The sequence below is a fragment of the Harpia harpyja genome, chromosome 19 (genome assembly GCF_026419915.1).
Source record: "Harpia harpyja isolate bHarHar1 chromosome 19, bHarHar1 primary haplotype, whole genome shotgun sequence".
In the NCBI taxonomy this organism is placed as follows: domain Eukaryota; kingdom Metazoa; phylum Chordata; class Aves; order Accipitriformes; family Accipitridae; genus Harpia; species Harpia harpyja.
The window spans coordinates 20,255,652-20,267,459 of NC_068958.1; the positions used below are offsets into that span (position 1 = coordinate 20,255,652).

The 11,808-nt window shown below is 46.8% G+C and overlaps 1 protein-coding gene across 1 annotated transcript; it reads right to left on the reverse strand.

The window, feature by feature from the left end:
* Positions 1-529: 529 nt before the first annotated feature.
* LOC128154232 (zinc finger CCCH domain-containing protein 11A-like) lies at positions 530-7,070 on the reverse strand. The gene is made up of 12 exons (XM_052814496.1): positions 6,919-7,070; positions 6,605-6,724; positions 5,855-5,978; positions 5,188-5,406; positions 4,772-4,888; positions 4,163-4,243; positions 3,563-3,673; positions 2,931-2,993; positions 2,485-2,669; positions 1,875-2,039; positions 1,408-1,475; positions 530-852 (listed from the first exon to the last, which is right to left on the reverse strand). Exons 1-12 carry the CDS (start codon positions 6,970-6,972, stop codon positions 588-590), a joined length of 1,572 nt encoding a protein of 523 aa, XP_052670456.1. The 5' UTR covers positions 6,973-7,070; the 3' UTR covers positions 530-587.
* Positions 7,071-11,808: the final 4,738 nt, after the last annotated feature.

The following is an 11,808-nucleotide window of genomic DNA, read 5'->3' on the forward strand; positions in this document are numbered from 1 at the left end:
AACCGACCGACCCACTCTGGTGGAAATCTCAGCGGGAGAAAGTCCTGCAGCAGGATAAAGTGTTGGCAGCTTGGGGCTGGGTGACCCTTCTGGAGCTGGAACAGCAGTTTACTCAGTTTTGGTTTCAGACCTTTCCTCTAGAACTAAGACAGCACAGTGGATTATCAAAGCACGCAAGTGTTTTCTCCCAAAGAGAAAGTATTGACAATCAACTCCGACAACCGATTTTTCCTCTGCCAGCAGCTAATGCCTGAGGGCCCCTGCAGCTTCACAAATCCTCGTAGGAAGAGAAGAGACTCAAGTTCTTCAAAAATTTAAGAAAATCATTCAAAAGGTAGCTGCTAGGGAAAACGATCCCTGGTGGCAGGGTACACAATAGACCCCAGTCTCAGCTGTCTTCTGCAGGGTCACAAATTCAGACCGCACCTCTGACCTGCAGGGAAGTTCAGGACAACTGAGTGCAGATACTGCCAATTTCTACCAGTTCACCTGTGCTTTAAGACTCATTGCAAAACCTCAGCTCGAAAAAGAATCACCTCTGGGTATCCAACAAAGTAATCCGTTTCAATTTATTTATTTCTTTATTTTCAGCCATCAATCAGTTCACCAATTTCCATGAAGAAGTCATCCTCATCATTCTCTGGGTCCACATCCATTTCGTCTTCCTGTTTGCCTCCTGAGATTTCCCAAAGAAACTTCTCAAAGTCATCTTCTACAGAGAAGGGGGTTTCCCAGGCCCCTGAGAAGTTCAACCGGTGTTTCTTTACTGCTACTTGTGAAGAAGCTGAGGTCGAGCTTGTGACCTCTGACTGTGCCACAGAGTCTGCCTGGCTTCCAAGATGCAGTACAGGACTTGGAAGAACAAGAAAGAGAGCAAATCAGTGTATGACATTCCTTAAGCAGAGACATGTTTTCTGCAAACCAGCTCTTAAAACGGTAGTTAATCCCTCCTACACCTCAGCCTTACACAGGGATTGTTATTCAATTAACCTGGGGCTACTTTTAGAGTCCAATGTATCAGCAGGTACATTTTGCAGTTTGGGGATTTATCCGTGAAGACATAGCATCTGGGGTCTGGCAAAGAAGGTTCCATTTTTGTAGCCAGAGGTACTTGGCCACCTTTACTAATTTGACTGCAAAAAGGTTACCAAGTCAACCTCTGCAGGCGTTCAGAAAACCCAAGAAGCCACTGAAAAGCTGTACCAACTTGCAGCATTTTCAGACAAGAATCTGAATAAGCAGTCCAGCCAGCTGCTAGAAGCTTATTCTTTCAGACAAATTTTTCCTCTGCTGGATTTTGGCATGAATTATCTCAAAACCCTAATGTTTCCACGTGTGAAAAAAACACAACTCAGTTTCACGTGAAAGGCACACTGATCAAGAAAAAGAACAAGTTCTAGTTGTTACCTGGCTTGGGGTTCTTCTCTCCCACGTATGGAGAGGAGGCTGTCCTCTGGCAAAGCCGGAACAATGGCCTAGGAAGAAGCAAGGTGGTTTTTATGATACACAGGTCAAAGACTGCTTTGCAGATTCTTCCTCCACTGCTTCTCCTCTGGCATTGCTGAGCCCTAACCAAAATACAGAACCAGGGCACACCTGAAGAAAAGTTAGTATTCCCTTAAAGTTTACTAACGACCTTGGGTCTTCCTAAAGAACACGGCATTAATGGACGTAGCAGAGCGTTATGTAAACACTGCCATTCACCTCGTAAAAAGCAGAAAGGTACTACAAGCGTCCTGTCGACCACTTCTGGATTTAAAAGGGAACAGAGAGCCGGAGAACATTTCAGTCTTCCACCTGTTCTCCAAGAGGAGGGTACAACTTGGGCATCAATTTTACTAGGGACCCACTACTGCCTCAGTCGCTGTCCTTACCACAGCTGCTTTTTTAGCTGAAGGCTCCTTCCCGTCGCCACCAGTGGCACTCAATGGCTTCACAGCCGCCACGGCAGAGGGATGACTCTCGGCTGCCTTACGTTTCAGTGGCTGCTTTGTGGGGAAGGTGGCTTTCCCATCCAAAGGCTTCAGGCACACCTTCCGTTTGGCTAGAGGAAAAGGAAGAGAGAACTGATACCGTCTTGCTCTGCCTCAGGGGAAAAAAAAAACCAAACAACAAACAGGTTCTCTTAACAGTCCCACAATCCTTCTAGGTAAGTGTATTTAGCCAGCAGCTAAAGAGGACAGCTTCAGCACTCGAGCAAGAGGAATCAGGCAGGTGTTTTTAAATTAACTTTTAGGGCTGTATGAAAGCTCATGGAAAGGAAAAAGGTGAAGGCATACTTAATAGCCAGTTCTTATCTGTCTCTGTACTGGTCTGCTCAGAGGACAGTCCTAGCCTCTCCTTCAGAGACCTGGGGACTTGAACTACAAGAGAGAACAGAAAAAGTTAGGCAGACTGCATAAATCTCCATTTGGTGTTCGCATTTCGAAATGAGACCCATCACTTCACTGGGATTCAGAGCTACCTCGAGCCCTCAACCAACACGCAAAAAGAACCGTTAGAAGAAAGGACAAACAGCAAACCTAAACAGAAAATCTGTGCATCAAATCCAGATGTCTGCTTAGTAGCCGTACCTCTCTTTGCTGCTTTGTCAGCACTATCCAGAACCTCTGTCTTCTTCCCCAGCCTGTCAGCAAGGTTGCGCTTTAGCGGAAGGACACTTTTACCAGCTTCAGAAAGAGAGAAAACAAGCAATACTTTAAGAACGTTTCTCTGGAGGAGGATTTTAGAACAGTCAGCCACAAACTTCAATGCTTCCAGGGATCTTTGCTTATATTTGTCTTTCAGCTGCTAACCAAATTTGCCACTTCTGCCATCAACACACATCTCTGCCAAAATGTATTTTCCTCCTGCACGCAGCAAAAATACCCTTAAATATAGTTCACGTTTAGATGAGGGCACCCGAACAACGGCTCACAAAAAGCTCTTACCTGTGGAGGCTTTCCGTTTTCCCATCCTCTCGCCAAGGTTCAGTTGAATCACAGGCTCCTCCCCTAAAACAAAGAATAATCTCTTCAGTGCACACAAACCAGTAGCCAGTAAGAGCATTGTCCTTCTAGCCCACGTCCCAGCAAAAGACACTCTTCTGGTAGCCAAACCACAGAAACGAGTGACTACGAGTAGTAGTAGTGCCACACGTTTTTTGCCTTTCCAAGGAATTTGTGCAGATCCGAACACCACCACTTATACACAGACTCGTATCACGCTACTCTCCGCAAGTGCCACCGTCAGCCTCGTCAATGCTTCAGAAATTGGCTACTTGTATAATACCATCTTCTATAGGTCTTCCCTTTCATTACTCCCCGGGTTTTCCAGTTATCCCCTTATTTGCATACTGACACTTGTATTGACAAACCACTTCTGGATCTTTTATTGCAATACGACAAACTCAGCACCTACAAATGCCAAATATTTGCAATCAAACCAGGGCCTTTAAGCATAAAAGCAGGGTTTTAATTAGAAAAGGCAGCACCAGCAGGCTAACGTGTCTGAATTACCTTAATTATTACTTAACCTTGTGGTTGAGGAGCCATGAAATGGAAACAATAGCATTGGCTATTACCTTGCTTTGTAGACAGAGTCACAGTTCTCACTACCGTCCGTACAATTTCCTTTTCTGGCACAGGAACAGCCCGAGATTGGAGCGGAGGAACAGAAACTCCTGAAGGACCTTCTGATCAGAGCAAGCAAAACATAAGGATGTTCAGGGAAAAAAATAAAACCAACAAAAAACCAACCAACCAACCAAAACAGAAGAACTATCACAAAGACCAAAGACATTAGTTATCCATTACTGTCAAACACACAATGACCACTGCATGTAAATAAGAGAAATGAGCAATTTCCCTCTGATTTGCCCTTGGAATTCCAATCTAGAATATCAGCTGTTTGAGTTTAAGAAAACAGACTGCACGCCAAAGTAGCTCAAGGCCTGCAACTAAGCATGGAAGTCTGTCCCTCAAGCAGCTCTCAGCTGCATACACCTCCCAGTCTGAACCCAACAGCCCCCAAAAATTTCCTTTCTCGTGCCAAGAATTGTATTCACCAGTGCATAGCCAGCTATCCAGGTAGTATCAGAAGCTTAAAAACAAAAACAAAAAAACCAAAAGGATGAAGGTGAACAGAAGGCAGAAGGATAAGAAAGTAAGGGATATTAACTCACCACCTTGGTTTTTTGTTTTTTCCTTTAGTTTCTTCAATTTGATTTCTTTAACTGTTTTTATTCCAAAATTTAAATTGTCCTCTGAAAACAGAAAATCGTTAATGAAGCTGAGGCCTAAAGGCACATGTTGAAGAGCACACATCCTCAAGCTTCTTACAGCTCAGAACCCTTCCAAAGTCTTCCAAATAAACCCTCTCAACACTCCCCACAAGTAAAAAAAGCCATAGAACGGATGGGCATTTTGGTAAGCAATTGGCACCCCTCCTCCCATCCTACAGAGTAAAACCTGCACTTTTAAGCGTTTTAATCCATCTACATGATATTCGATTCCTCCGTCATTAGATATGGCTTCCCACAGTGTTTGAAAGGACACACTTGCAGGCTTTTAAACTCCACGCTGTGGCTCTCTTTTGTTTTACAAAAGTCAACAAGGAGGAGTTGACCTGTCTGACCCAAGGGACATACGACATTATTAGACAGGAATGAGCCCATGGAAATAACTGACTCCATCCAGCTACCCTATGTTCTACCGTACTTTTAGAACATAGTGCTTTGGAGTTAATCGTCAAGTTCTCCTTCCAATCCATCCTACTACAGCTGCTAGAATACCTTGCTTTGTATTACCGCTGCATTTCCTAGTGGAAATTATCCGTGATCCACTAGGGGCTTCTGTTGCCGGTTGCTGGACAGCTGTTTTAGTTTCACCTCCTTCTTCAGAAAGCTGGTCTGAAAGTCCAAAATAAACCTATTCAGTTAGGGAGCAGGGATTATACGAGACGTTTCATGCTTATGTAGCTCGTACAATGACGTTTCAGTCCACGGTTCACATTCTGTTCGTATTCTTAACTACAAGCAACTGTTTGTAGGAGGGTTTTTTTAAACAGCTATATTGACTTGACAAGCTCATATAAGCAAGAGCTATACCGGGGAAAAACTATTTAAGAGTCCAGACTCTCGTCCGTAGCTTTAAACGCTACACAGTTCAGGCATTCTGTCATTTATACATTCACCTCCAGTAGAAATGCCTTCAGGAAGTAAAAAGTACCCATCTTCATCATCATCTGCAGCATTGATTACAACTGGAGGATGCGTAGGACTTGGGACCTTTTCAGAGTTTTCCGCTTTCATCACCCCCCTCAGCGGCGGAGAGGGATTTGACTGGACAGAAAGTTTGTTTTGCTGCAGTGACGCCTGAGCCATTTTCACAGCATCTTCTGCAGACTCAGGGGGACTTGGAAGCGTAGCTAGAGGAAGACGAGGATCATCTCTCATTTGGCCATGTAAAACTTTCACCCCAACCTTGCACTCACTGTCTAGATAGGGTAGATAAGGTACATAACCCACCTGGCTACTGAATTCAGAGTTTCCTATTCCCCACCCCTATGAACACACTAGGAACAACGGCTTCCCTTCACACACTAATCTCGCCACCCTACCATCCAGAAAGGATTAAATGAGGGGAAAGCAACCTGAAGTGCAAAGATCACACAAAGCACAGAGAAGCTGAGCATGAAAGAAAAAATTACATACCAGAATTACAGTCCGTTTAGCTGAGAGCCTGCGACTGCACACTTCTCCCTACACTCATCAGTGAGCAGTTACCTGATGCCTTCTACGGCATTGTACCCACTCCTAAGTAATATTCAAAATTAATTCTTTAATGCTGAAAGAAAAAGGACCCAAGAAACTCACTTTTGCTTGGCGGGAAGAAGCGTCCGTCGACATAACGTCCTTTCGTGTGACGGAACGCACAGTTGGATTTTTGACAGCCAGCTGGTTGATTCTCCCAGTAGCAAGGAATCTCACTGCGTTTTTTCTGAAGACAGAAAGAAATAAAAGCTCATGGTAACACTCGCCTGAGATTTGCTAAGAGACATAGTTACACGTCATGCCAGAGACAGGGCTATTGCAGTGCACTGCGGAAACATCATTCCAAAGGGCAGTTATCACTGAAAGCATTTCAGGGCAGATCGACAAAGTTTGCGTAAGCTGTAACAACTACATATTATCCAGCTTTCCTGTCATTCTGTTGGAGAAGATGGGCGGCTCTCACACATCAGTTCAGGGTGGGTTAAACTAAGACAACGTGCAAAATACTGGGATTATTCAGAGGGAAAAAATGCCTTAAATTGCCTAGCTTGAATCTCTCTCAATTTACCTTTCAGAGCCTTATTTCCTTCCCATCTTCTCCCTCCCCACCCTGTGCTACCCCAAGACCTCAGAACAACGTCAGCACCTAATACAAAAATGTCTTGCTGAGATATACCTAAGAAATTGATTTTTCTTCTCCCAAATTCCTCCCACCCCCCTCCAAGTAACAGAAACCAGTATCATTTCAAAGCAAGTAAAGCTATCGCGTACAAGCACATTCAGTCTACCGACAGCAAGGAAAAATGCTTTCAGGGATTTCGTTTGAGAACACATCTTTAGGCAAACACTCACTTCGACTTCCATGTGTCTGAACCTGCAGCTAGTCCTGAAACAGCGACCCTCCCGCCACAGCCTGCACACTCTCTCATTGCCCAGAGCAGCCTCACAGTGGCGGAAGGAACAGCTGTCTCCCTGTAACCAAAAGGAAATCAACAAAAAGGAAATTAAAACAGTACAGCCTAAAAAATTATCCATGCTAGCAGAACTGGAAGCAGAATCTAACTGCTTATTCAGTTAACAGAAATCTGGATGTCCCCTCCCCCTCTGCCCCCTCCTCTCCTAAAAACTCAACAAGAAACCCCAAAGCAAAAGAAGCCCAAACATACCTTGTTACAGGTGGAATAGAAATAGAAGTAGCAGTCGTCTCCTTGCTTAGACATAATCGACACAGTCTGAGAACGAGCTCAGGTCCTAAGGGTTCGCTCTCAACAGGGACTTCCTCCAGTCCTGGCAAGAGCTGGCTTCGCTCTTTCTTGGACTGAAAGTCAATGCTTGATCAGTCAAATCTTCTTTTTCAAAGTAACCCTAAAGAAAGGTATCAGTAGGTGAAAAAAAAGAAACAGTCCTACTCCCTGGCCTAACCTTCCAGCTTGCTGACCTGCCTTTATCCTGTACCAAAGACCAAGAAGGGAACAAAACTTTGTTTTGCACCCCAACAAACGCACGAGGGGAGTATTATTGCACCTACCTGTGGGTACTTGTGGGTTATAAAGCACAAAGTATTCCACTTGGGCAGTCTCTCTTGCTGCTCTACTTTGTGCCTTTAATCGCTTACAAAAGTATTAAAGATGCTTAACGCCCCCCGTTTATTAGGATAGTCAGATCACAAGGAAGGCAGAGCACCAGGAACTACGTGTTCTCATCCCCCCTGTCAATCCGTCAGCCTTACCCCAGCTGCAAACAGCTGCTGATGATTTACCTGCTTGTTACCGCACTCCACTAGGCTGACAGCGCCCTAGGTGTCACAAGTTACATAGACAATGCTGCGTTATGATGCGTATGCAAACCACCCATCGGGTCGTCTGAAGCACAGAACAAGCTCTTGCTAACACATCTCATCTCTGGATGAGAATCTGAAGCCAAGTTGTCCAAAGCTGAAGCAGAAGAGTCAGAATTTCCACTCTTTACATTTGTTTTAGTCAACTCTACCTGTTAAATACTGTCTGAACATACATACACATACCTGTTTATACACACACCAAGAGCGAGTGACGATAAAGTCAGCAAGAGTGATAGTAAAGATTAGAATGTGGGGCTATTTGCCACAGCAGACTGCATAAAAAGTCTCTCATTTTGAGGGAACCCGTAAAAACAAAAGATTTACAGAACAGTTTGATGAATATGCCTTCAAGGCTGATGCTTTAGAACACGAGTGATTTTAGGGCCAGCACACAAACAGGCATGCCTATGTACACGCGTACAGTATAAACGTATCTATACACACGAGCATGCACAGCATATGTTGTATGATATCCCTATCGAGAGCAACTCTTAGCCCTAATCAGACACGCAGAGTTGCAATCAATTAACAGCAGGAAGACAGCAGATCGAGGATACAGCAAGCTTTGAGAGGCAGGGAAATGCTTCCTTTGCAAGTGGCGTGGCTGCACGGTACCAAGAATTTGGAATTACTTTGATTTTAGGAAAGAATTTGTTTTCTTTTTACATCAGAGCCAATGCTACAAGTTTGCCATCGTACGCTGTTCTCTAATCCATATATCCATCATCACGCATTGCAGCAAGATCACGGAAGGTTTGAAAAGATGGCTTAGGTCCAATTTGACAGCTGATGATTTTTTGGTGCCTCCAGAGCTGAAACTGATCTTCTTTAGCCACAAGCAGGTTTTTTGGATGCAAAGTCAGATACTTTGATTCTTACTGTTCTGAAGATACTAAATGCCACAAAACCTGCAGCCACACCAGATAAAGCTCAAATTCAAGCGGTTCTGACGCCTTCCATTCAGATGCTGCGCATTTCTGTGCAAGTATTTCTGACGCTTTTGGACAAAACGGCATGAAATAGTTCTTACAGCTTAATAACAAAAGGTTGGAACCTTCTACTCACACAAACACTAGCGGATTTTCCAGGATTTTCTTTTTTCCAGCAGGGAATTTTCCCAAATCTGAAATAAAGAGAGGACAAGTTGGGTTCTCATGTTAGTTTCTGGGTTTTGACTGCTTGGCAAAGGGAGTTGTTATGGGTTTGTGTGGCGGGGTTTTGGTAGCAGCGCAGGGGCTGCAGGGGTGGCTCCTGTGAGAAGCTGCTCGAAGCTCCCTCAGCTCGGAGTCGGACCCGCCTCTGGCCCAGGCCGACGCAATCAGCGACAGTGGTAGCGCCTCTGGGATAAACTATTTCAGAAGGGGAACCTGCAGCGAGCAGGGGGATTAGGAATGTGAGAGGAACAGCTCTGCAGACACCGGGGTCGGGGGGCAGGAGGGGCACCTGAGGAGGTTGATGCCCCTGCAGCCCCTGGAGGCGAAGGGTGGAGCAGAGGCCCCCCAAGATGGCCGTGGCTCCATGGGAAAGCCCGCGCTGGAGCAGCGTGTGGCTGAAGACCGGCCCGCGGAAAGGACCCACGCCAGGGAAGTTCGGGAAGAACTGAAGCCCGCGGAAAGGACCCACGCCAGGGAAGTTCGGGAAGAACTGAAGCCCGCGGAAAGGACCCACGCCAGGGAAGTTCGGGAAGAACTGAAGCCCGCGGAAAGGACCCACGCCAGGGAAGTTTGTGAGGAACTGCAGCCCGCGGCAGGGACGAGACCTTCCTGAAGGACAGTCTCCTGTGGGAGGGACCTCGCGGTGGAGCAGGGGACGAGCGCGGAGTCCTCCTCCCCCTGAGGAGGAAGGAGCGGCAGAGACAACCTGTGAGGAACCGACCCCAGCCCCCATTCCCCGCCGCCGGGGGAGCAGGGAGAGAAACCCGGGAGTGGAGTTGAGGCGGGAAGGAGGGAGGGGTGGGGGGCAGGTGTTCGCAGGTTTGGTTTGACTTCCTAATATCCTTGGCTTCTTTGGATTTGTAGTAAACTACATTGATTTTGTTTCTTCCCCAAGCTGAGCCTGTCTTTTGCCCGTGACCATAAGGGGTGAGTGATCTCTCCCAGTCCTTACCTCGACCCACGAGCCTGCCTTATGTTTTCTGCTCATCCCACCGTGGCCCGGGGCGGCAGGGGGAGAGGAGAGTGAGCAAGCGGCTGCGTGGTGCTTTGTTACCGGCTGGGCTTAAACCACAACAGGAGTAAGACCAGTTGTTAAGTGCAAGGTTTTCTTCCCTTCTTCAGTATTGATGGGACTATTCACTTTTGACCCTTAGCACCTTCAAAAACAGGCTCTTGTGTCATACAGATTCCTACGCATCTCCTGCTAGAAATTACTGGCGCTCCTTCAGGTAGAAGTCTGACAAGAAACATTCTTCCAAATGTGTTACTGATGCCATTGATAATTAAATTAAATTTCAAGCACGATTTCTGCAGTTTGCACAAGCCAACGCTTAAATGGATGGCAATTAAGGGACACTGCTTTGCCCAGCAGAGGCATTCCAATACAAATCAGGAGGAATTCACGGTCTAGAAGGCGCCATTTCTTTTCCCTAGGAAGTGAGAGACACCTGTATAGTGCAACTTTACTACATTCACCACCATGGGGGGAACAAGAGAAATCCCCTCAGACCTAGCTCTTTTCAGTGCCCAAGCAGCTCAGCATTTTGCGTGTTGCCTTCCATATTCCTGAGCAGGAGTTCGACTGGACCCCTCCAGCCACCCGGGCTGCAGAAAACGTGCAGCGCAGTCCATCCGTTGTTCCCCACATTTGAAAGACAAAGACTCGCCTCAGGCAGAGGCAGATTCTTTCTCCTTCACGTTCAACAAAACCACCAGCTCAGGAAACAGCAGGAACCGAGACCTAGCCAGTATCTGCTCACTGTACTCCAAACTCAACACTCTTCACACCTTTTGTGCTTTAAAGCCTTGCTACGGGGAAGGCTCACGCAGCCAGGATTCAGGCATCGCTCGGGTTACACAGACACACTGACACACCCAGCTCTTTCCTTGGTTTTGCTTTGGAGTGAATTTCCTCTGCGTCGTCCGGCACCAAGTTCATATATTCATCAAAGCCCTAAAAATCGGCAACAAAAGCCGTCGGTGAGCTACGTCCCCTGCTCTAAACTTCAGCAACAACGACACAAACTATCGTGAGCTGTGCTGACGTGGGCTGGACAATTAAGACTATTAATTGGAGAGGCACGAGGTCTTGCCACCCCCCATGCTAGTTTTTCCTGACAGGAAGAAACAGTTTTACCAATTTGAAGAACAACCAACAAAAACCCCAAGCCAAAGACATCCTGATACTCACAATGATGCAGCCTTCTAGCCCCATGTTCACTTGCTCAGAAAGCCACACCTGGATCCTGGACCTCTGCAAAATGATGGAGGGGGAGAGCACAACAGGAACATAAACACTCCACACAATTTTGTTCTCTCCTGTGCATTAACAACTCCTTGCTGCCGATAGCTTCGTAACACTCGAGGCAGTAACTCTCACGCGTGGTTTCGGTTACATCCTCGGTCATTTTTAAGGTGGTAGACTATTTTGGAAATACTCTCTGCCTTCACTGGCGAACACGCAACAGCACAGGCTTTAAAGACTGTCACGGAAAACATCCCTGCACACCCGACTGCAAGAGCAAACGCCTCTTACAAAGGTAACCCCTTAAGGTGAGGAGGAAAAACGCCCAACTCGGAACTAGCTGGTCTTCTCACGGATCGCAACGACGGCAAGTTCTTCAGTTCAACAGGAACCGGCTCCAAAAACCCCATCCTGAACTCGGAAAGACCCCTCCGGCGTGCCGCCCCGCTCCCCACACGGCTCTAAGGGCCCTGCGCAAGAAGCACCGGGACGTTCCTCTCACACGGGGCCGAAGCCGCGGCAGCCCGGCGGTACTCACGTTCTGCAGGTAGCGGAAGATGAGGATCTGGAGCGGAGCGTTAAGGACGCCCCACAGACAGACCACGCACCCGCACCCTTCCTGCGCCAGGGTTCGTTAAAAACCCTGTTAAGTGCTGTCATGGGGAACAGCTCAACTACCGGCGAAGGCGGAGGAGCCCAGGCTACGTTTAATACAGGACCTTCAGGAGAATACGAATATAAAGAGGGAAGAATAAAATATTTACAGAAACCATGGCGTACACCAAACCCCGTCTCCACGGGCAGAGCCTAGGCCGGG

Bases quoted from the DNA above. Each gene is read 5' to 3' on its own strand.
- LOC128154232 (XM_052814496.1), bottom strand. From the start codon at position 6,972: ATGTCTAAGCAAGGAGACGACTGCTACTTCTATTTCTATTCCACCTGT. The intron at 5,407-5,854 runs GTGAGTTTCTTG...GTCTTCCTCTAG, and splicing joins CTTCTTCCCGCCAAGCAAAA to CTACGCTTCCAAGTCCCCCT. The intron at 4,889-5,187 runs GCATTTCTACTG...TTGGACTTTCAG, and splicing joins GTACTTTTTACTTCCTGAAG to ACCAGCTTTCTGAAGAAGGA.